This window comes from Diadema antillarum, unplaced genomic scaffold (genome assembly GCF_040938485.1).
Source record: "Diadema antillarum isolate AM-2024a unplaced genomic scaffold, OU_Dant_1.0 seq00000966_RagTag, whole genome shotgun sequence".
Taxonomy (NCBI): domain Eukaryota; kingdom Metazoa; phylum Echinodermata; class Echinoidea; order Diadematoida; family Diadematidae; genus Diadema; species Diadema antillarum.
In genome coordinates, this window is record NW_027271812.1 from 609,582 (window position 1) to 633,468 (window position 23,887).

General features: G+C 40.9%; 1 protein-coding gene across 1 annotated transcript; it reads right to left on the bottom strand.

Annotated features, from left to right (window-relative positions):
• Positions 1-6,445: 6,445 nt before the first annotated feature.
• Positions 6,446-22,400, bottom strand: LOC139741963 (uncharacterized). The gene is made up of 16 exons (XM_071652530.1): positions 22,388-22,400; positions 21,472-21,521; positions 20,720-20,836; positions 19,743-19,917; positions 19,028-19,161; positions 18,090-18,273; positions 17,001-17,081; positions 16,271-16,463; positions 12,406-16,171; positions 11,653-11,808; positions 10,680-10,769; positions 9,865-9,973; positions 9,251-9,376; positions 8,468-8,545; positions 7,936-8,013; positions 6,446-6,951 (listed from the first exon to the last, which is right to left on the bottom strand). Exons 1-16 carry the CDS (start codon positions 22,398-22,400, stop codon positions 6,446-6,448), a joined length of 5,856 nt encoding a protein of 1,951 aa, XP_071508631.1.
• Positions 22,401-23,887: the final 1,487 nt, after the last annotated feature.

Sequence of the window (23,887 nt, forward strand, 5' to 3'; positions counted from 1 at the left end):
CAGCTTTACCGTGTAATGTCTCGTCTGTACAAAATGACGTCATCAAGGACACCACCGCTATCTATAGGCGCCACAGGAATGAAATATAATGCAGAGTATCACATGCGATATACCCACAGACTATTGCTGCGAGTGAGAATATCATGATGTCATCGTTGCGTTGAGATGAACGAATAGGAAAATGTGACAGTACTACGAGATTCGTGCTAGTTTTAAAGACCGGTTCAGCCGCCGTGGGTGATTCCAAGTTAGATCATTACTTTCGAATTGTATTTATTTAAAATCACCGATATGCAAAATATTTTATGTATTTTAAATCGCGTGAATTTGTGAAATTGACATTACTAATGTTGTTGTTCTTTTTGATATGCTTCAGAATAAAGGATGTTATGTGATTAGATATCATGAACGGTTGGGCACGAACATTCACATTGCGACACATACGTACACTATACGGCAACTACAACTTCTTTTACTCCTCCATCTATCTATACTGTCAATGCTGTTACAAGTATGTTGACCACTTCTACGGATAGTACTATATGTCTACACTACTTTTACTGCTACTACTACTACTACTACTACTTCTTCTTCTACTACTGCTACTACTACTACTACTACCACCACTACTACTACTATTACTACTATGTTACCATGCATTACTATTGCTGCTATGTATAGTAGACGTACTTTTACTACCACAACTGCTGCTATTACTGCTGCACTGCTATCATTGCTTCAAGATCTTCTTCAGCAACATAAACGCAACAACAACAACTACTTTACGTTCGTTTAGGTCCTATGTGAAATGGTAAGGGGCCGCAAGAACTTGACTGAATAAACTTATGTACAATGTTGCGGTCTTTTTAAGAATGGCAAAAAAAAACATGTATAGAACTGTCTGTGCTGTTCGTTTAGATGCGAACTTTTCATTAATTAAGACTCTATGCCGGTTGTCGAACCGACCCTATAATGTTGATCAATTGCGGATAAAATTGGATGCTTGAAATGGGGTCCAACGCAAATAGTCAACTCGTAGGTCGATATTTGCAAAGTAGAATCATATGGAGCAGTACAGTTGTAGGCTATATAAACATAAACTATGATAATCAATTTACGATACATCAGCACAGGGCACATTGACGCAAATTTCTTGATTTCTATGTGTTCATTTGAAACATGCCATTCTCTGCACTGTCGTACAGATTGATAACATACAAAATATGAATATATAAAGATAAAGATAGGCTATATTAAGTATATCAATACGAAGAGTGGAATTATGGTTTATTTTGTTTGCCCAGTTTGCCTTATGAGTCTTGAGTTGCTATCTTCATTGTAGTACGGCATTATATATTAAGGAGATGGGATTGCTACTTTGTTGTTTGTATTTCGTCATTCCAGGGGGGCATTTCATGAAGCAGGTTGGTCGGATATTTTTCTGACAAACTGTTACAAGCTGCTGAAATCCTTGCATCTGATTGGCTGAGAGCAAATTTGTCAGACAACTTTGTCGGACAAAATGCTTCATGAAATGTCCCCCTGGTGTCACAGTAAGAAAGCGTTGGGCACAAGCATGAGAAATAACATATATCCGTATTGCGATGAGACTGATTATACCGGTGGCAATCCGTACTTGATTACTTGAATCATTATAATATTAATTGTCTTCATTCCACGACTCTCTACTTCACAAAGCCAAATAATGTCTGCTACCGCTGTGCTTTCTTAGAAATGTAATGAAAAACACCGTTTTTTTTTCAACTGTGCGCGTGGATCGCAGTTTCCCCAACATACAATGTGGCTTGTAGAATCATTGAGAAACACTGTGTGACCAACAGATTTGATTGACTAAAATTTCGTTTGGTAATTAATATTGATCTTGGAACCCTTTACACTGTATTTTACTTCATGGATTTACTGCTGTTCGTGCTTTCTATAAGTGTTGTTCTTTTTATTGCTGATATGACTTATCATATCTTAGCATTATAATACGTTCTCTCATGAAGGGGAATTAACATCGTTCACATCGATGGAAGGTTTTAGTAGCATGTAATCACGTATGCCGATCCAGTACCTTCTCTGTGGAAATGATTCAGTTTTCTGCTGACCTGGATGTTATTATTATTTTTCTTTTTTTTGCATTTTTGTGTCGAAATATTCGCACAAGAATCTCATCTTTCCGTTTCGGAAATGACACAAGTAGCAAATTACACATGTTATGTTTAAACTGATTAATTCGTTGTTTTTGTCGTAATTGCTTTCTCAATCACCAAAACGTACACACACACACTAGTATAATATATATATTTATATATATACATAATTAAAACAAATATTGCTGCGCTTGATGCTCCACGATTCTGTATAGCAGAAGGTGTTTAGAATCATCATTGCTGTAATTGCTTGCAAGACTATTGTATCCAGACTTTACATGACTCTGCTAAAATACAACACACACACACACAAAATCGAACAAAACATATTAATAATCAGCCACAAAAACAAAGAAGCAAATATCAAACAAAAATCTAACCTTTTTTGCCCATTCATGCGCAGTTTATGACCACCAACTTGTACACTACAGTTTTGTCTCCCTGTTCGAATACTAGTTCGTGTCAAATTCTTTGATCACCAAGTAATCGAATATTCGTTCGGAGAGTTACAAATTATTTGTTCTACATTCCGTTCCATTACAATGATGTACTCGTATTCTACACTTCCTCTACAGGACACATCGATGACAACAATAAAGTTGCCCAAAGTTTACTTGGTCCCAGCCAGGTTGATTATTTTCCAATTATCGGAATCAGAATTCACTGACGAGAAATGAACGACTTTTTAAATCGAATACTTCTTGAGCCATATAGGTTAAATTTCGCAAATGCCGGTCTTGATCATACAAAACTAATGTTTTCTTACCAATCAGAAAGTGAAGTTGAGAAACGGAGGGAAATTTTCGTTGGATATCGACTCAACGTTGTGAATTAGGCTACAGTCGGTAGTCAATTCACATATGCAGATATATACTTGGTCCTGCTCCGACTAATTTTCACGTCATGTGGTAAGGCATCTAGCTCTAATTTTCTTCATGAAAATCAACAGAAGGTGAGAAAAGAGTATAGCAATATGCTGCTATCGTAACATATTATTATTAAAATTTTAGGCGTACCTTTTAAACAAAGGTTGTGCTTGACAACCTGAAACCTGAAAGGCTTGTGCGACATAGCAACAAGTAATATATGCAAACTGGATTCCACCATTTTTATTTCATTTAAGAAGAGCGGGTCAATGGCATGAAAATTTTAACACATTATAAAAACGGTCTATTCATATTACAGAAATGACCTTGATGTTGATGATTCCAGAGATGGAATAGGGGAATAACAACAATGACAAAAAGAAGGGTAGGAAATGAAAAGAAGTAAAAGGAATGAGCAGAAGAAGAACATATTAACGACTACTACGTCTACGACTGCGTTTACGATAACGAAGATGAAGACGAAGGAGAGGGGGATAAGAGAAGCAGATATTAAGAAGGGGGTTACTTACGAAAGAAAGATGTGAAAGAAATGAGAAAGTAAAAAGGGGGAGCATTTTCGAGGACAAATTTGCAAGAACCTGATTGTTGAGGGCTGATGAATCAGACTCGTCCGGTCTCCCCAGACTGCTCCCAAAATTGCCTGCAACTTGTTGAACTTCCGCAACATGCTACTATGAATTTCCCGCGGATCGGATCAAACATGAGTAATAACTATAATGCGAAGTTGCATAAAGGCGCAGCAGCTAGCGAGTGACTAAGGACATCCGTGCAGACGCCATGATCGCGACACAACCTTTATTCTTTCTTTCTTTCTCCTAACCTCGTATCTCTTCCCCCTCTCCCTCCCCCCCCCCTGTCAAAATGTCTCTCTCCATACAAGAGAGCAAGGCTTGCTTTCTTTTTTCCTCCTTTCTATCTCTCAATATATTCGTATTTCTGCCTCCCCACTCTCTCCTCTTACCTGCTCTCCCTTACCTCTTTCCCTCTTTTTTCTTCTCATTCTCAAACTTCCAGTATCTTTGTATTTCCGTATCATCCACTCTCTGCTCTCACGTACTCTCTGTCACATGGTACTCATATGTAAGTTTAGTGATACACAGAGAACAACAAGCCCACATTAACCGTGCGTCTTCTTTGTAGGATACAATTTGCAGAGGCGTCGTTTATTAAAGGGAGAAGCTTCTTCCAAGCTAAGTACATTTGGAAGATACAATCATATAAGCAATATGCAGCAACACTTCTTTTGATGTTGTGAGTGATTCTATGAAAATACTCGAATGCTAGAAATCAGGGCTCTGTTCTTATGTAGAGTTGTAATTGATTATATAGTTGATTTCTATCATAAGTATATGACAGCCTGTGTAGTGAGGGAATTTACAATCGATTATATCTTTTGATAAAACGGGGAACAGAACTGAGAAAAATTATGTATCCATAACTATTCCAATGTTTAGGCCATTGAACGCAATTGTCTAAGAGTGCTCTTGACTTTTCATATAGACGCGTTCCCTCGTGGTTGTGATGGCATTGAGCTCTTATTCTCCAGGACAGAAATCAGACCGCGAAAATGTTGAAACAGAAACATTTTTTTTTTTCAATTCTTGCATTTATGTTTAAAGGGGAAGGCTAGTAATTGATCAGTGGGAATCAGTGGAAATGCTGGGAGATGATTGTTCCAATCCTTATGGGATTCATTCAAGAGTACATTATATATCTATTGTTGTGTGAAAATCATTTGCTTCAGAATAGTCTCATATTCAAGTAATGTGCAGTTTAATGTTTCCAGGTAAGCGTCCCTGGTCAGTGACGGGGCATTAAACTGCACATTACTTGAATATGAGACCATTCTGAAGCAAATAATTTTCACACAACAATAGATATACAATGTACTCTTGAATGAATCCCATAAGGATTGGAACAATCATCTCCCAGCATTTCCACTGATTCCCACTGATCAGTTACTAGCCTTCCCCTTTAAGTAACAACGATGAGAGGACAGCGGAAGTGATGTCACATTCATCAGCTCTTGTTCGTGATGTTACTGAGATTAGTGTCTTTTGTGCTCGAAAGACGACATGTTAGCTGGTGTAAACTCTGAAAAAAATATTCGCATTTCTGTTGTCCAAAAGTTTAGACCGAAATTCTTTTAATCACATTCGCTCTACACAACAAGGACATAATTATTTTTCAAACGTCAAGTAACATTAATCAACGTCCTAATTTCATGATACAGTGTGCAGTTTTTGCCCCTCAGAATTCATAAACATTCATGGAACAAACAGCCAAATAGTACTGCCATTATTAGTTCACGGTCAATTTATTAACTGAAATGAATTTGTAAACTTCTTCCACAAACAACACTTATTATGCAAATGGCCAAAAGCACATGCATTTGACCAAAGTATTAACATCGCAATTTCCTAAACCAGCACAGGTAAAGGCAATTGACTCACTACTTAAATGAAGTCCTGCATTTTACTTTTCACAAGTAAATGACAGAAGATTCATAAAACAAATCATAAAAGGCACTAAAATCAGTAATAAAACAATATGTATAACATTACCTAGGACATACAAATGACTTATGTTTTTAAGAATAGAAGACAATGTTAGAATGCAAGTTCAACGTGGTGATGACGCGATTCCTTACTTTACAAAGTAAGAGAGAGGTGAGTACTCTGAAAAAAATATCATTTTCAGAGGAGACGTGCTTTGCCCCAAAATAAGCTGCTTTAGGCTGCGTTCACATAGAAGTATACTATTCGGGTATTCGGGGCTCGTTTTCGAGGGCACGCGAATAGCTTGAATCGAACGATAGGATTTCCTCACACCGGTTCACATGAGAGGGCACTATTCGAAAGTACCGAATAGCTGCGAATAGTATAGCAAAGTGGGAATCGAGCTTGTTCGATTTCTTGCAGCGTATACCGTCTCTCGTTTATGAAATATTGACAATTTTGGTCTGGATTTGCCCTTTAGCAAAAATAAGCATGTAGACTGACATTCTGATGCAGTTTAGAAATTGTTAATAAGATTTGCTGGGATGTAGGAGGAAGAAATCCTCACTGCATGGGATGGTTAGTTGACGGTGAGGGTGACGGCGTACTCGGTGCCCGAACAGCGAATAGCGAATAGCGAATAGCGAATAGCGAATAGCGAATACCGAATACTTCTATGTGAACGAATCCTTATGGCAGACTTGTGGTTGCTTGAGTATTGGATGTAATAGTGATGCTAATGATTATATGACTCATTACGTTTACCCTGTTTGCTGAATTCAACTTCGGCATTATTTTGTTGTTGATTACTAACCTTGGTTTCGACAAACTTGTCATAAACAATGACAAACAAGGGAAAATAATACCAGGAGCAAAGCTGGCTATCACCAGTCGGACAACGATACTATCGCTCTCTCAGCGATCTTCTCTCCCTATTCATCATGGAATGTTCCAACACTATTATTCGCTGCAGTAATCCATAGGACGGGAGCATGGACTGGTCCATTGTGACATCATCCCTATCTTCCACATCTTTGGATTTCGGGATACCGTTGATGCCCTCGTTCTCACGTCGGGCTAACTTTCGTGACAGCGCTCCTGCCAAGTTCGCCAGCCGATCTAACTCGCGTCGGGCGTCTTTCGACGGGCTGACGACCCTCGTAAGGGAAGGGAACGTATCGGTTTCCATGACTTCTCGAGCGCCTGAAGCCTCGGCGGCGTCGTGCGACCGCCATGTAGCAGACTTTTCATTCCCTCCCGTCCGGGCGGGAAACTTCACGCTGGTTTCGATGCTTTTGGCAGGGACGTCCGCCTCGCCTTTCTTCACCAAATCATTATCTTCTGAGCCAACCGGAACCAAAGCGGGCGAAATAATGTTTTCACTTCGCCTGTCGGGAGTTACGTATTCTTCTGCAGAAATGTATGAAAAAAAAGGATACAATTTAATGGAAAAGGAGTGGCATTGCAGATGAGACGGTGATGGTTAGACTACCCACCCCCCCCCCCCCCCCCGTTTTAAATCTTGATTTCATCTATTGGCAAGAGATAAGTTGTACGATATTGGCTTCTTTGCGACGTACATCCTTATCAAAGCAATTCTTTAATAAATTTGGCAAGAAGGTCAAAAGTTCTTGCGCCTTTGCTTTGGGATAAAAGGAGCAAATTGGGAAAGAATACTGTCGATCGATATTCCAAAGTGCGATGTGGTTTTCAGGTTTACGAGAACAATATAAACTCTAAGGTTAGTTCTTTTCCACGACCTTGAACCAAACTGAATTTGAAATGCAAATGGCTAAGGAGAACCGTAGTACTGGCCAAGATATGGCAATGCAGAGATATACAATGTATATTTCTCAGTGTAGGGATGTATTATGAATCTTGTGACGTACGTAGAATGCGCATCTGTACTTGTCATTTTCAACTCAACGCCCTCTACTGTTCAGATTTTATCAACAAACACTCCGTTTTGGGGGTTGTATTTTGTTCGAATGTTACAAAGGAAACTAACTAACCGTGCAAACGAGGCACATGAAGATTTAACGCAAGTTTCTTACTTCGACCACTTAAACGACTCTTATCTTTGTAAATTAGAGATAAATATTCTTTCTTGTTGTTTGAAATTTGAAGTGATTACTTGATTTGATGAGCTGAGAATGTTGTAATTGCTTTGTGAATGTTCTGTGACGGGTTTGATGAATCGGCGGAAAAATGCCTTGGTCGATGTAACTTAAAAATTTATGACCGCAACTAAAATAAATTCTATCACAGTTACTCTTACGTTTGATTTGATCACAAAATCCTCCCTGAGGTAAAAGTCTGAGATGAACAAATTTCTCTATTTCTTTCTTTTTGATAAATCTTAGAAAGATAATTGCTGTTGTACCATATACATACCTGCACGATTTAACGCCTCCTCGATGTCGTACAAAGTGTTCGCTAGTCCACTCGCACTGTATACCGCTCCCTGACCATCTATAATCATTATTGAAAGCGGTAAAGGGAATTTACTTGTCACTGGTAAATGATATATGTTTTTGCACCCCTTAGAATATCTATGACACTAAGATATGTTTAATCAAAGTGTTTTTGCAAAGCTGTAACTCTTGCCATTTCGTCTGCTCGGATGTCTATGCTGTTATGTATATGTACCCTGTTGGTCCATCATGACGGTTACTAACTACGTGGCGATTACGCTGTATGGTTACATATATACATTTCTACATGCATATATACAAACACAAACACACACACACGCACATACACACATACTAATACCCACACAGCAAATAGGGTAGACAAAAAACAAAGAGAAAACAGCATTGCACTTGGCTTAACATGGCGGCATTCCTGAACGCAATTTTAAAGTTCGACAGTGAATGCATCTTTAAAATGGCTTATAACAAGCAGACCGTTTGAACAAACCCACCTTTCCCCAACATGTCGACCAGATCCTCCAAGTCTTCATTTAGCTGAGACAGCATGTATGAGAGTCCGTCGCTGGTGTCTAGGGAAAAAGAGGAATTATAGAGATAGATTCACAATGCGTTTTTTTTTAATCACACAACACTCGTGACATGTTGATCCTAGCAAAAGAAAAAAAAAATACATTTGATGACTCTGTCTTTTGACATTTTTTTTTTGAATAAGATTGCCTAAGTTCATTTCTTTGAGATAATTATATATACATATACATACATAATATATATATATATATATATATATATATATATATATATATATATATATATATATTACAGACGTGCTGGCACCTTAGGAGTGGATATTTGAAAGATTATACCGTGTAGTAATGAAATCAACGTTACAACTTAGATTTAAAAAGAAATGATCATTCAAGAAGGATATCATTACGCTCTATCAATGGCATTGGGAAAAGATGTGGGGTTTTTTTAAACCAAAGATGGAAGAAGCTCAGCTACTGCTATATTCTGAAGTGAAATATCATTGTCTTGTTGTAGGACATTGATATTTCATTTTTCATTTTAATGCTCAAAATATGTTTGTCTCGTCAGCTTTAGTTCCGCAATGCTTCATGGGATTTGCCATATTTTTAAACTGCAATACGCCGAAAGACGAACCAACAAACAGACAAAGATGCTGAATTTCGCACCCGGAAATGCTTCTATACCTATACAATTTGTGAGAAGGCAATGATTTCGTAAAGACACGCGGATTTGAACCCCGAACTTACCCTGCGGCGAGGGACAAAGGCTCTCGTCCTCTCCTCCTATGCAGTCATTTCGTCCGTCACAAACCGCCTCCCTCGGGATGCACTGCCCGGCATAGCAACGGAATTCGTAATGGGGATCGCACTCCTCTAAAAGAGCAAAATTTGAATTCACGATATCTTGTCGTTTCCATTAGACTGATGGTTAAACATTTAGTGCTATGGCCAAACAACTGAAAAAACAAAACCGAACATCACCAATGTCCGTATCAACTTCATGAAAAGGAAACGGAGAGTTCGTGGTACCCGGGTATGAGAGATGGTATTGGTTTTGTTTGAAGATGAAAAACAGATAGACATATATTTATATCAAGTGTTTACTGTAGAAACCTGAGAGCTTTTATATACAGCAGTTGTAGTTCATAAGATATTTTATCATTATCTCACAAAAAAAAAACCCATCAAATGTTGGCAACCTGAAGCCCCATCTCAACCAAAACTTATTATCATCCTTTTAAAGTCGTTTGCGCTAAGTGCACTCCATACGTCAATCCTGAGAAGCAGTGCCGAAAAGTTAGATCTACGCCTCACTTGTTTAATACCCAACTCTTGAATTCCACGTGAAGAGTTGGACCTACCGAGATTAAGGAAATCGTTGCAGTTCAGCGCAATCTCGTCACCCCCGTACGGGCAGTCTTGCCGACCGTCGCACATGCGGTGGGCAGCTACACAGGTCTTGTCCTCACACTGTCAAGATAAATTTTCATATCACCTCTTGTTACTACTGTAGTAACTGGCAGAAAACCAGGCAACTGATCAACGTTTCAACGGGAATCCACGAATGGGCTCATTAAAAAGTGCAACTTCATGAAGAAAACATGTCATAACAATGATAATGATAATGACATTTTATATCTTTTAGATGAAGATGATTATTTCTATAGGAATAAAAATGATGATAATATGATAATGTTCATTTTGGATAGTTTACAGCGTTAAATATAATAATGACTACTGTTCCCTAAAGTTTATGCAACTTCAATCAAAGACCTCAAAGAAGTAGTGACGTTTTTTTCACTGCATAACATCTTCCTTTAATCCTCTTCGACAGTTCTCGGCGGTTGATAATCAAGTAAACAAAAACTCTATCCAGCTACCATCCAAACAATAGATTTAGTACAGTTTGCTTGTGAGAGATAAGTCTTGACTATGAGATGAGAATCGTATAGCATCACGCCGCCGGTAATAAGTGTAATGCCTGCATTCACTTATACTGAAAGAACATAAAGGGCTATAATAGTATGTTTCTTTGCTTAGAAGAATATACATTATGACCTTAATTGTGGCGAAGGATTTTTTTTTATTGAAAAAGATGCACTGCGATTTTGGTACCATCATTCTAACCCATCTTTGTTATTACTGATATCTGAAACTAATTCTTACGAATATCTACCTCGAACTCGAAGGCACCGCAGGAACTGGGGCAGGCTAATTCATCATCCCCTCCACTGCAGTCCTCGTATTGTCCGTCACACACATAGTCCTTCACAACAAGATGGATATCAAAAATATATGAGATAATTCGGCTTATTCTTGTTGGAGTCTTGCAGGGTTATATGAGTGTTAAACAGTATAAATACATAAAAATATCTATCAATTAAAGAAGACAGCAACGAAGTAATGTATGTCTGTCTTAAACATTAGAAAACAATCATTGAAGTACAGTACTGTACCTGTAGAATTTTGGTTTAACATAGAAAACTGATTAGAAATGATATACAATATTATCTTTATGGTTATACTATATCAAAAGATTTTCATTCTGCATCAAATGTATGGGGAAAGTTCTTTTTTTTTTCACCAGGACACCACAAGTAAGATGTCATATTCCTGAACATTTACGGCTTGTATTGATAATCTAAAATGAATGGAAATAATTTCCTCCCATAGTTTCTGATTTGCTCTTACCTCAAAAATAGGAGTGATAAAAGTATGAATTCAGGACAGAAAAAGTGAGAGATTGTCATCATATCAAAAGAAACGGTCACCAACAGAAATGATTTGCCCCATTCTGTTCTCTTCAATAAAAGTTAATGACAATTCACACCTGATATTCAAAGGGAAAATCAGCAAGTCAGAGAGTTTAGATGTAAATCTTTTAGTGCAATTGGCAAGTTGTTTACGTATGATGTCACTGGCGTTTTCGAATTGATGATAATAAGAGGATATTCCAAGCTATGTCATTATACTGTCATAATCCTCTTTAATATCAATTGATTGTCTACATCCCTATCGTGCCGTTTCATTTTTCCTTGCGTTCCTCGTGGAAATCATGGCTGGAATATCATGTTACTGTCCATTCAAATCGATGATCTAAAGAGGATCTTACAAATCCTAATGTCGCAAGGATGTTTTATAGGACATACCCTTTGGATGCATGACCCATCATTACACCTGAATTCCGCCTTGCCACAGTCCACTAAGTTCGTTGACCCGCAACCTTCTTCATCCTCGCCCTTTATACAGTCTCGGTAGAACCCGTCACACCGCCAGTTTGACGAAATGCAAACTCCATTTTCACACTGAGCGTGTGTGTGTGTGTGTGTGTGTGTGAGGGGGGATGGAAGTAAAAACAAGAAATATTCGTCACACTGTTTTTCTGCCAGTTTCTCTGCCAGTTTGTCTGTTTGGTGTAGCGGACCGCAAATATGGAGCAAAGTCCTTTTCCGACTCGATTAAACGAAGATGTGACATTCTTTCTCCTTCAATGTTACGTCATTATGAATATGAATATAATACGTACAAACATTTACTAGGCAAAACCAAACTTGACATTGCCACTATTCAATCGAAGAACTTGTTTTTCTTGGAAATCGGCTATTCACAAGTATCAGTCGGCAAATGCCAAAAGAAAATTCTTGTAGTACTTGCGCTAACATTTTGACCCGATCAGCTGCATCAGGGAATGGGAAATGGATTTCTCTGGCTACATGTCAAAAGTATTTTGGTGTATGTTTTATACTAAACTCATCTTTTTTTTGTCATGAAAATTCGTTGTCCATGTGAATTTCAAGGGTCACACAAGCATTTCATAGAAAAGGAATTACACACGTTAGGATCTTAAACAATGCACTGAATAAAAAAAAAAAAAAAATCACTGGTTGACTATTCCTTCATACCTGGAACTGATCTCTGCCACAAAGGTTCTCCAGTCCACAGTTCTGCTCATCTTCTCCTCCGGAGCAGTCTTCATAGAAACCATCACAGACGTAAGACTGAGGGAAGCAGGTACCATCTGAACACTCGAACTCCTCGCTCCCACATCCAACTAGAGGGCATCCCAGCTCGTCTTCACCCCCGCGACAATCCTCGTGGGAATCGCAGACGGCTGCCTGGGGGACACAATATCCATTGCCGCATCGAAATCCGTTAGGGCACCCAATGTTTTCTTCCGGGCAGTCTTCCTCATCTTCGCTGTCGTAGCAATCCGGAACCCCGTCGCAGATGGCTGTTTCCGGTATGCAGTACCCGTTCTGACAGGTAAATTTCCCGGGACACTGCTCCCCGCCAACAAAAGGACAGCTGTCTTCGTCTTCAGCTCGCGAACAATCAGGATTGCCATCGCACACCTGCTCGATGACGATGCACACACCGTCGTCACACTGAAAGCCGCATTCTACGCAGCCTTTTTCATCTTCCCCTTCCGGGCAGTCGGATCTACCATTGCATACATAAGTGTGAGGAATGCAGTTTCCTCGATTGCATTCGAACTGGTCCCCGCAGCCTTGCTGGCACCCTTCCTCATCCTCCCCTGAAGCGCAGTCTGGTATTTCGTCGCACACTAGGCTAGCACTGATGCAAATGCCATTGTAGCATTCAAACTCCGCAGAGGTACAGCCGTTTCCTGCACCACAGCCGCTTTCGTCCTTCTTGTTGGCACAATTACCACGCCCATCACACCTGAGTCGTAGATCGATACAGTTGCCTTCGCCACAGTGAAACTGACCGGGACAAGGGCCGCGCAAGTCACAGTTGGTTTCGTCCTCTCGCCTAGAGCAGTCCTTGAAGCCATCGCAGACTCGGTCTTCATCAATACACGAGTTGTCATCGCAGCGGAACTGACCGCCTGAACAGGGCGACGTAATTGCACAGACTCCGGGCTTTTCATCCTCACCTCCATAACAATCCCGGATGCCATTGCACACGGACGTGATGGGGATGCAAGCACCTGTGCTGCAGAGGAACCCGTCAGTGCAAATATCTGGCCGTGCCTGATCCTGCTGGGGGATTTCACACCTGTCCTCATCTTCTCGTCCAGGGCAGTCTCTGTAGCCATCGCAGACTCTCGACACGGAAATGCAAGATCCATCGCTGCACTGAAACTCCCCTGAGCACCCTCCGGTAATACCACAACTACCTCGTCGTTCATCCTCTCCCCGAAGACAGTCCCTATAACCATCGCACAGAGAGGATCTCCCAATGCAAGTTCCGTCATCACAAGCGAATTCTCCTGAACATTCGTCGGTGATAGGACAATTTGCTTCGTCTTCACCTTCGGCACAGTTTCCAATCCCATCACACACCTGAGCCCGCATCAGGCAAAAGCCGCTGTTGCATTCAAATTCGCAAGGCTCACGAGTCGGACAATGTAACTCGTCTTCGTTATTTTCACAGTCCTGCCTCCCGTTGCATACGTACGAAGCCGAGATGCAGTTCCCTCGGTCGCACCGAAACTGTCCGACACACGTTGTCTCCGGACAATCAGATTCTTCTTCACCGCTTGAACAGTCGGGCAGTCCGTCGCAAACGAGGGCCAGAGAGATACATAGTCCATTATAGCATTCGAATTCAGAGGCATCGCATCCTTGTAAATTACACCCCAGTTCGTCCAGACCATTTGAGCAATCCTCTCGTCCATTGCAAACATACCGGGTGTCTATGCAGAAGCCAGTTTGGCAGTTGAATTGTCCTGGACACTGTTGTATGTTACACGCGCTCTCATCTTCCCTATCCGGACAATCTTTGTAGTTGTCGCACACCCGGTTGTCCGGGATACATGTGCCATCGCCGCACAGGAAGCCATCACAGGGGCTGGTCACTGGACACTCGATCCGAGCTTCGTCTTCGCCGTGATAGCAGTCTTGCTTACCGTCGCAGAGATATCCCCGAGGTATGCAGTTCCCAGTACTACATCGGAACCCACAAATGTTGTTGGCACACCTCGCTGCGTCTTCATCTTCCGCATCATAGCAATCTCTATGGCCATCACAGACAGCTTCGTTGGGGATGCAATGACCATTGTCACATTGGAAACTATCGTGGCATGGGCTCGTGAAGTCGCAATTTCCGCTCTCATCTTCTCCGTCATAGCAGTTGACAATGCCATCGCAAACTGCTACTGAAGGAATGCATGTGCCGTCGTCACAGGCAAATTCTCCAGGACAGTCATTTTGGATATCAAAATCACAATTTTCCTCGTCCTCCCTACCAAGGCAATCGAAGTAGCCATCACACACATTTTCTGTGGAGATGCATCGTCCATCCTCACACTGGAACTCATTGTAGCAGTCTGGTACCTGATAAACTGGCTCTTGATGGTAGCTCTCGCGATAGCTAGACTCTGATTCGTAACCATCATGTCCCTCATCATACCCTTGTGTGTATCCCTGGTTATATCCGTGATCGTAACCTCCATCATATACACACGTAGCAGCGTCTTCGTCGGATCTATCCTCACAATCGGAGTAACCATCACAGAGTTGTTCAGACTGGATGCACGTTCCATCCCTGCAACGGAAACCGTTGAAGCAGCTGACACCCGCGCAGCCGCGCTCATCGTCTCCTCCCGGGCAGTCAGCGCGTCCGTCGCACTGTCGCAAAGAGTCGATACACGTGACCCCATCACTGCACAAGAAATCCGAACAGCTTGTAGGGCAGTTGTCTTCGTCTTCTCTTCCCAGGCAGTCAAACCTGTCATTGCATACGTCTGCAGTATCGATGCAACTGCCGTCGGAGCATTCATACCCGAGGCATTCTTCCGGACAATTTGCCTCGTCCTCGCCATCGCGGCAATTTCGTCGCCGATCACACACCATTGACAGGGGAATGCACGAACCATCATTACATTCAAAATCTTCACATTCCGCAGGACAATTGTTCTCGTCCTCACCACCTGGACAGTCTGTGCGTCGATTACAAACCCGTGAAACATCAATACACGAACCGTCATTGCAGGTAAATTCCTGACATTCCTCAATCTCCGGACAGTTCTCTTCGTCCTCCCTCTGAGAACAGTCGTTTCTCCCATTGCAGACTTGCGCCACGTCAATGCACTGACCGTCGTTGCACTCAAATCCGTCGAGGCAGGTTGCACCAACAGCGCAAAGAACTGTGGTTTCATCTCTCTCGTCGGCGCAGTCTGTTACTCCGTCGCATATCCTCTCCGATTCAATACAGTAGTCGAGGCTACACATGAAGAACCCATCACACGTCGGGATGTCCGGACATTCAGCCTCGTCAACGGCCCCGTAGCAATCAACCCACCCGTCGCAGAAGGCGCTGCTGGTCACACACTGTCCAGTGCTGCACATCTTTAGGTTAACGTTTGTGTCACAAGGCGGAAGGTCCCTGCAAGACTCCTCATCTTCTCCTCCTAGACAATCTTCACGCCCATCACACATCATCTCGGCTGCGATACAGGCGCCATCTTTACACTGAAACTCGTCTCCACACTTTGTCATCACACAGTCGTCCTCATCCTCCCCGCCCACGCAGTCAAAGAATCTATCACAGACACTGTCCGTCGACACGCACGCACCATCTTTACAGCGGAACTGACCGGAGCAGCCATCATCATCTGTTCCAACAACTGGACAGTTTTCTTCGTCGTTGCCACGTGGACAGTCCGTACGCCCGTCGCAGACACGCAGCGCAGACACACATTCCCCCGCGCCGCAGTCGAATTGGTCGCCCCTGCACGGACAGTCTCGCTCATCCTCGCCTGACACACATTGGCGCTCACCATCGCAGACATTTGAATGATGAACGCATGAGCCGTCGATGCACTGAAAGTCATCGTTCCTGCAGGTGGGCGATCCTGGACAGTTTATCTCGTCTTCCCCCAGGGGGCATTCCTCTCGCCCGTTACAGATGTATCGGTGCCCGAGGCATCGACCGTTTGAGCATTCAAATTGACCCGGACATCTTGGGCGAGTCAGACAATTATTCTCGTCCTCCCCTGAAACAAGGTGAACAAGAAAATTCCACCAGATGAGTGAAAATACTAAAGATATTTAAGCGAATCACAAATGTTATTACTTAACATATATACATATACATATTTATATATATATAATACATAATAGTTATATGTTATACATATATATATATATATATAATACATAATAGTTATGTTATAGCGCATGTCTCTTTTTCTCTATATATACATGTATATGTATATATATATATTTGTTTGTGTGTGTGTGTGTGTGTGTGTGAGAGAGAGAGAGAGAGAGTCGGTAGTGCATAGCTATTAAAACCTAGATGCTGTTGACACCAGTTCTTACGTAACGGTGTCTCACACATTTAAAACATTGTCCCCGCAGTTGAGACTAAACTCTCGGATTCAAATGAAATGAAGTACAGTCTGATTCCCTGACCAACTTGATTCGGTGTAGTCAAATGGATATTCAGCTTATGCTGACAACTTAAGAGTACTTTTCTTTAGTGGGATGTATTTTTCCTGAGGAAAAAAAAGAACAATTCTAAATCAAACCTTCACTGCAGTCGATTTCTCCATCGCACACAGCCAATATAGGAATGCACACTCCTTCTCGACACTGAAATTCATCGGTTCCTGGAAAGACAAAGTGTAATCATCGTTTTCAAACACTAGCCATGCACAAAGAATTCTAATTTTGTAAAATTCGTAAATAGGGTTACAGTAAACAAAGACATTGCAAACGACAGATAGTGGTCTTCCACATGGAAAGTCTGGAATATCAAAACTGCTTGCGAGTCATGTTGTGTGTGCGCCAGATTAAGTGCGTTGTCCGACTTTTAACTCCCATTTAATTAGTCCATGTAGAATGGATATCTGTAGTTCATCTTCCAATGAAAATATGTGCATGTTATATCAAACAATTGTCAAATGTATTATATCTCTACATTAATTTGTTGGATATTGTGTAATGCTTGAAGGTCTTGGTTATAACAGGTGTGGCAAACATTCAAAAACGTAAAAGTAATTTCTAGACAACCTAGCACAGTGCGAGGATCATAATATCTAGCTTCTCTACAGATTTTGCTACAGAGCATGGGGAAAAGGAATAATTTATGTTGGCTATGTCGCTGGATTTTAGTCACACAAAAAGACTTCATCTCGCCACCGACGCCGAATTCACACTCTCACAATGGAGAGCCATCAAAAAGCTACCCATCATTGATTTCATGGGGAAGCGGTAGCGTGGATAGTCGTTCACAAGACCATTATGCTCTAATGAGTGAGGGTAATATCTGAAATCTTTACCGGCTAATTATTTCAATGACAGCCATTGAAATAGATACACCATAATTATTACACAACTATCGTAACTACTGCTGCTACTAATGCCATATGATTAGTACACAATAATTGAAGAGCTTGCTTCCAAAAGGCGTTAAATCCGTCATTTCTCAGTGGATTTAGCGCCTTTCGGAAGCAAGCTCTTCAATTATAGCTACTGCTGCTACTAATGCCATATAATTATTACACAACTATTATAACTACTTCTGCTACCAATGCTATGCACAACTATTATAACTACTGCTGCTATTATTGCCGTATCATGTCAATGGTGATATTGCAGATTATAACAAAGCTCACGGCATTCATAGCACCCATGTTCGTCTTCGCCGTAGTTGCAGTCATAGCGGCCGTCACAGACCTGGGATAACGTGACACACTCGTTGTTGTCACATCGAAAGCGACCCTGGCAGGGCTCGTTGAGGGCGCAATTTTCTTCATCCTCGCCGTAGTAACAATCATGTATGCCGTCACAAACGTGTGCCTGCAAAGTGAAACGATTTAAGAATGAATTTATATTAATTTCTGTTTTTCTTGAACAGGACATTGTATCAAGCTGTTCAAGTGTGGTGTTTCCATTTTCGTATATAATATATTATGTCGATACATGAAAAAAAAAAACTTATTTAGCCTGTACTAATTTTGTTGTTGTGGTGTCAGACAAGGCTCGAGTTAGGAACTCTTATCTTTCTTTTTGTAGAGATATGAATAGAAAATGATATAGAATATGTTACTCTACAATATAGTCTGGAAAGATCTTTCACCAGAGTCTGCAGACATTAGGATTAAACCTTTCTGTGTCGGCGACTGTGGATAGTGTGTTCAATGCCTTGGGGTTTTCCGTGCAAATTTGCACTCAGTGCTCAAAGGATTGATTCATACCCCCGCCACTTCCCACTTTTTTGTTTCGAAGAGCGATTAGAAGGCTAAACATGGGCCTCCAAAGCGTCCTGTCCCAGGCGCGCGGCAAAGGTTAAAATACGCATCTCTGTATCTTTCCCTGTCAAAAAAGGCATCATTCACAACAGGTTTATCAAATTTTCTCACAATGAAGTTAGAAAAATCACATCGCTATACTGTATAGGCATGAAATATACATCTCGATAGGGATGTTGTAGCTACGCCAAACGAATTTTCAAAACATATATATAGGCCTATAGATCTTGGCCTTTAAGCAATTGAAAGATGCTGTCAGGAAAGAACGTTTTGCTCTGTCCAAACTTCGCTAATTTTTTCACCTCGAGAACGCAGGCGCCGTTGTTGCATCTGAACCCTCCGTCAGGGCAGCCACTCTCCAGACAGGCTTGCTCATCATCCCCATCATGACAGTCAACCTGCCCATCACACACCCACTCACCGGGCAGACATGATCCTAGAGGGAGAATTAAGAGACTATGAACATCAATATGAATAGAGAACGAATGAAAAGGTTAGATGATAAGAAACTTTTAAACAAAACGCATGTGAAGACAACAACCTATAAAATTTTCAGGTTAACTGGCTTGATGGCGTTTTGAGCATTCTACGTTATCAAGTTTATACTATACCTGAGAAACAGCCAATAACGCCCTCAGCGAGGAGGATTGCATGAATGGAGATGTGTACAGCTCAGAATGATAAGAAGGAAAGAAGCAATTGAAAAAAAAAGGAAAGAAAATGAGTCCAAGGCCCTATTGCATAAAAGTTGAGGTCAACCATAAGTAAGAATATCAAACATAAGTCAACCAATTAACATGGAATATCCAGAGACTTATGTTTGATATTCTGAGTTATGTTTGGTCTCAACTTTTGTGCAAGCATGGCAAGAGGACCAAGGAAAGAGGAAGCCATTGATGGCTCTCCCACCTTCCTGGAACATTACCAAGGTTACCGAGAACTGTATCCACGTAGATTATCAAGGAGTTGCAGGGCGTTTGAAGGCGGACACGCCTCTCCGCCTCAACATCGACTCACCAGTTCGGCACCGGAACTCGTCGTCGCCACATCGCCTCTGCGCGCAGGCCACCTCGTCTCGACCATCGGGGCAGTCTTCCACGAGGTCGCACAGCCAGTAGGGCGGGATGCACTTGCCGCCTTGGCATTGCAGCATGTCAGCTGGGCAAGCCGTCTGGGGGCAACTCTGTTCGTCCTTTTCAAAGAAACGTCATAGCTGCACTCTTATTAAGATCCCACAAATTAAACATTACGATGCCAATGACTAATTGCTCTGATCTGTTTCAATTCCATGTCCCTCTTTATCGAGGAAATCCAACTAGCTTAATTCCTATCACTACAAGTGAAATACCCTGTCATTTATGAAGTCTATTTATGTCTGTTTTATCTATCTATCAATGGAGATAACTAGAGATGCTTTGGACTAGACGTACGAGGTGTTGGCGAATTTGAAAGAGTGATTTAAAAGTCCTTTAGCCCTGGTCTCACATTTGTTTTGGTGAGTTGAAGTGTTTGAAATTGCTTTTCAAACTACGTTGGGAAGGAAATCTTCTCAGCCCTTCTCAACAGTTGACAGAGTATACGTCTTTTCAAAGTAGGTTGATATGAGTTGATTGAAATACAGCTGATAATAACTTTTAATACTGTATGAACTGCTTTAACAATTTGATATAATCATTGAACTCAACCATAAACATAAACACTCGGCATGGTGTCATCTGGAATGCCTATTGTATGTGAGACAGTATTCAGTATCCATGATCCAGTACGAGTGAGGTGACGATATCGTCGCCACTGCTAACTCATTGTGTATTTGCAACCGTTATCGCTGTTCGGTGAAAACGTGAAACTTCAGAATTCTTTGACTTTCTTTTTGTCAGTTTAAGACGAAACTTCTGCCGTGGAATGGAATTATATCTCAAAAGGATGTCACATCCTCGCCTTGATTTAATAGATAGCAACGTTTGGAAACACAAGATCAACGGATGCTTATATACCTCTCCACCTTGGCAGTCGTACAACCGTCCATCGCAGACCTGGTTGGCGGGAATGCACTGACCATTGCTGCATCGGAACGAATTCGGAGGACATGGGCGTGGTTGTAAATTTCCCGGCTACAAGATGGTGATGAAAAATACGGCGCGAAAAAGAAAATGAGAAGAGAAACACAAGTCTAGTAAGAAAATGGGGTGAAAAGGAATGACTCTAATCATTACCAGTTGACAATAATATCACAAAGAGCTTTATCAAAAAGTACATTGTATATGACCTTCTGTTTCAGGCCTACGTTATAGGATATGTTTTGATAGACACAAACGGACAGACAGACAGACAGACAGACACACACACACACACACAGCCACACAGCGAAAACTGAGTATTTATTACCCAGGAGCAGCTAGATGAAACAAACCACCAAATCTAGTCAGCGATGCTGCAACTATTCCAAAGGAAGCATTTACTTTGAAAATATATGGGAAAGGTACGTATACTACCCATCACAATACTTTGATTTAGTACTTAATGGATATTAGTTACTGTGCAGAGTGTTTCTTTTTCATTGCCTAAGTTTCCTCTTTGCACAACTTTTATTCTGGTGTGTTACAGTTTTTGTCAATGGGAATACTTATAACATCTGATACCGATGGTGAAAAATGACCTAGAGTATTCATTGGTATTGTTCTCACAATATAATTCTGTGGTCTCAGTCGTTTCTTTTCTTTCTCTCTCTCTCCCTGACGACACTTACTCTTGCAGATCGCCTCTTTAGGTTATATTCCGTAGAGTTTGGTGGCAACGCTGCAAGCAAAATGATTTGAAAGCAGAGTTATAAAACATTGGCGAATCGGACGAAGTATAGCGCTGAAAAAACAAACAAACACACAAACCCAAAAGAAAAACATCATTATGAGTTAAAAAGAAATAGCAAAGCGAATCGGTAAATGATCTTAAAACGTTTGTAACTAACAAAACTAACAGCATTCATCGATTATTTCGCTAATGTAAGCAAGCCTTGCTGAGGATGACATACAAATTTAAGATGTTTGCACTCTAGAGACCCGACGATTCTTAATCATGTTTTAAATGAACGTTATGAATCATGCCAAATGAGCGGTTTTGTCAAAATCCTCATGGAAATTATGTCAATGTCTTAATCATAATACTTACCGTTCCCAAGGTGACGTAGAACACGCAATTTTATGGATCTGTCATTGGTTAGCTGCAAATGTAGAAGGATAATCGTGATTATGTCCAACCAAATTAGATAGAGCTAGTCGATCATTTGGTTTAAGTACTCCGTTAACTTACAAATACAGAAATGCTAACAGAATACCTGCGTAAATGAAAGTCAAGAAAACACTTTTACTTGTAATGTGTGGCACCAGCTATTCTCTCAACTCTTGTATAGAATGTTAATCTTACCTTTTTGTACTACCTAATCGTTTTGCGTGCAAAAAGTTGGAGCAAATCTTAATGTACTGATCATATAAATTTGTAGTTTGATTGTGGCTTAAGGAAATATGTTAGGCAAGTGATAGGGTTGATGATTTTAAGACAAATTCTCATTGTTCTCACGATGTTAATCCGACAACATGCAAATTTCCTTACCGTTTATCTGCAAAAAAAAAAAAAAAATACATCATGCATGTCATGATTCCATCCACTCTCCATAACCATGGTATGGGAATAGAAAAGAACATCAAATTTCAGAACATAGAGTTTCAAGACTTTCACAAGGTGACATCAACATATTGAATATAAAAAAGAACACACACACAAACAGAAGTCCAGCTTCACGCGGGATACCTGTCTGACGAACTATGTCAGCCACCAGCAGTAAACTTATATTAACTGATTCTGGAACAGTAAGCTTACCGGTACACCTGGCTTCAAGAACCGCCGAGTTCTCGGGAGGCCATTTCTACTCGTGGCACCCTCCTGAACCACAGAGATTACCACGGAAAACCACAAAATTAGAATTCCGCTTGATGTTTTCATTTTCAAAAACAAGCTCCAGCAACCACGAGCTATATCTTAGGCATTTTTTTCCTCCGGCAGATAGTAACTTCTTGGCAAGCGTGAAAAAGAACTGGGAAGATCGGGTGTGGTCTATCCTGGTAGAAAATTTCTTTCTAGCACCGATTTGCATAATGTTCGCAACACTTTCAATACGGCTTGCCCGTTCATGCAAACGTGAGGTATCGTATTATTATGCGCACACAGAGACTCCGAGTATGCGCCCATGACAATAGAATATGTATCGAACAGGTGTTTCCTCAGCAGTTCACAAACAGGACATGATCATTTTGAATAGGGGTGCGTGTTAGTTTTTGTATTTGAAAGTGGCTACAGATTGAGATGAAATGAATTTTGCCGCCTACGAAATAGGTAATCTCATATTCCTTCAAACTGAAAACTATAGCAGTATGTGTAATCAATCTATTTATGCTACTTTCTTTTTAGTGTCCATTGACAACTAAAATTTTAGCAGTCTAGTTGTTTGGTAATTGACCTTTTCTCCCCTTTCGAAAGATGGAATGTGACGACCGCTAATGTTAATCTATCATCCATATTTCTAAGACACTAATGAGAAGGCATCGCCAAAAATGGTCGGGGCTATTTTCCATGTGGATGCGCACCTTCGTACACAACGTTATATCTGTAATTACATGTCATCTTTTCAGAACACAGCAACAGTGCATTGGGTCTTTGGAGATTTTAGCGACTTTTCGAGGCCCAGTAGGACACCTTATCAAGTGTTGTGTGATCAGAATTCAGCAAGTATTAATTGACCAACTTCAAAACTGTGTATTTTTTAAGACTGAGAAAACAATGAGTCGCCTATTGAGGATATTAGTGCTACTGATACTTGGTTCTTTATCGCAAGGGAAACCGGTTGAAAGGACTGTGAGGTGGTACGGGTCACCTAAGAAAACTGCGGTATGTTGATAGTCACTAGATGTTCCAATGCCCTTTGTTTGCGTTTTTATGCCTTTTATGTTACCCTGTAGCCATTTTATATGATACTTTCTTTCGCTGATGAATGGCACATTTCTCCGCGATGTAAATTTACAGGAAAAACGAATTAGCTTGCGTTGTCTATTGTGTCATTGAAATTTATTTCTAATAAAGGTTCTACAGCATATATTCTGCGTAATCTTGAC

What these genes read in the sequence shown, in the direction of transcription:
- LOC139741963 (XM_071652530.1), bottom strand. An exon ending in ATGGGTCATGCATCCAAAGG is followed by an intron (nt 10,770 to 11,652) that starts GTATGTCCTATA and finishes CTTGTTGTGAAG; the next exon opens with GACTATGTGTGTGACGGACA. An exon ending in CCTTTGTCCCTCGCCGCAGG is followed by an intron (nt 8,546 to 9,250) that starts GTAAGTTCGGGG and finishes CTTTTTCCCTAG; the next exon opens with ACACCAGCGACGGACTCTCA.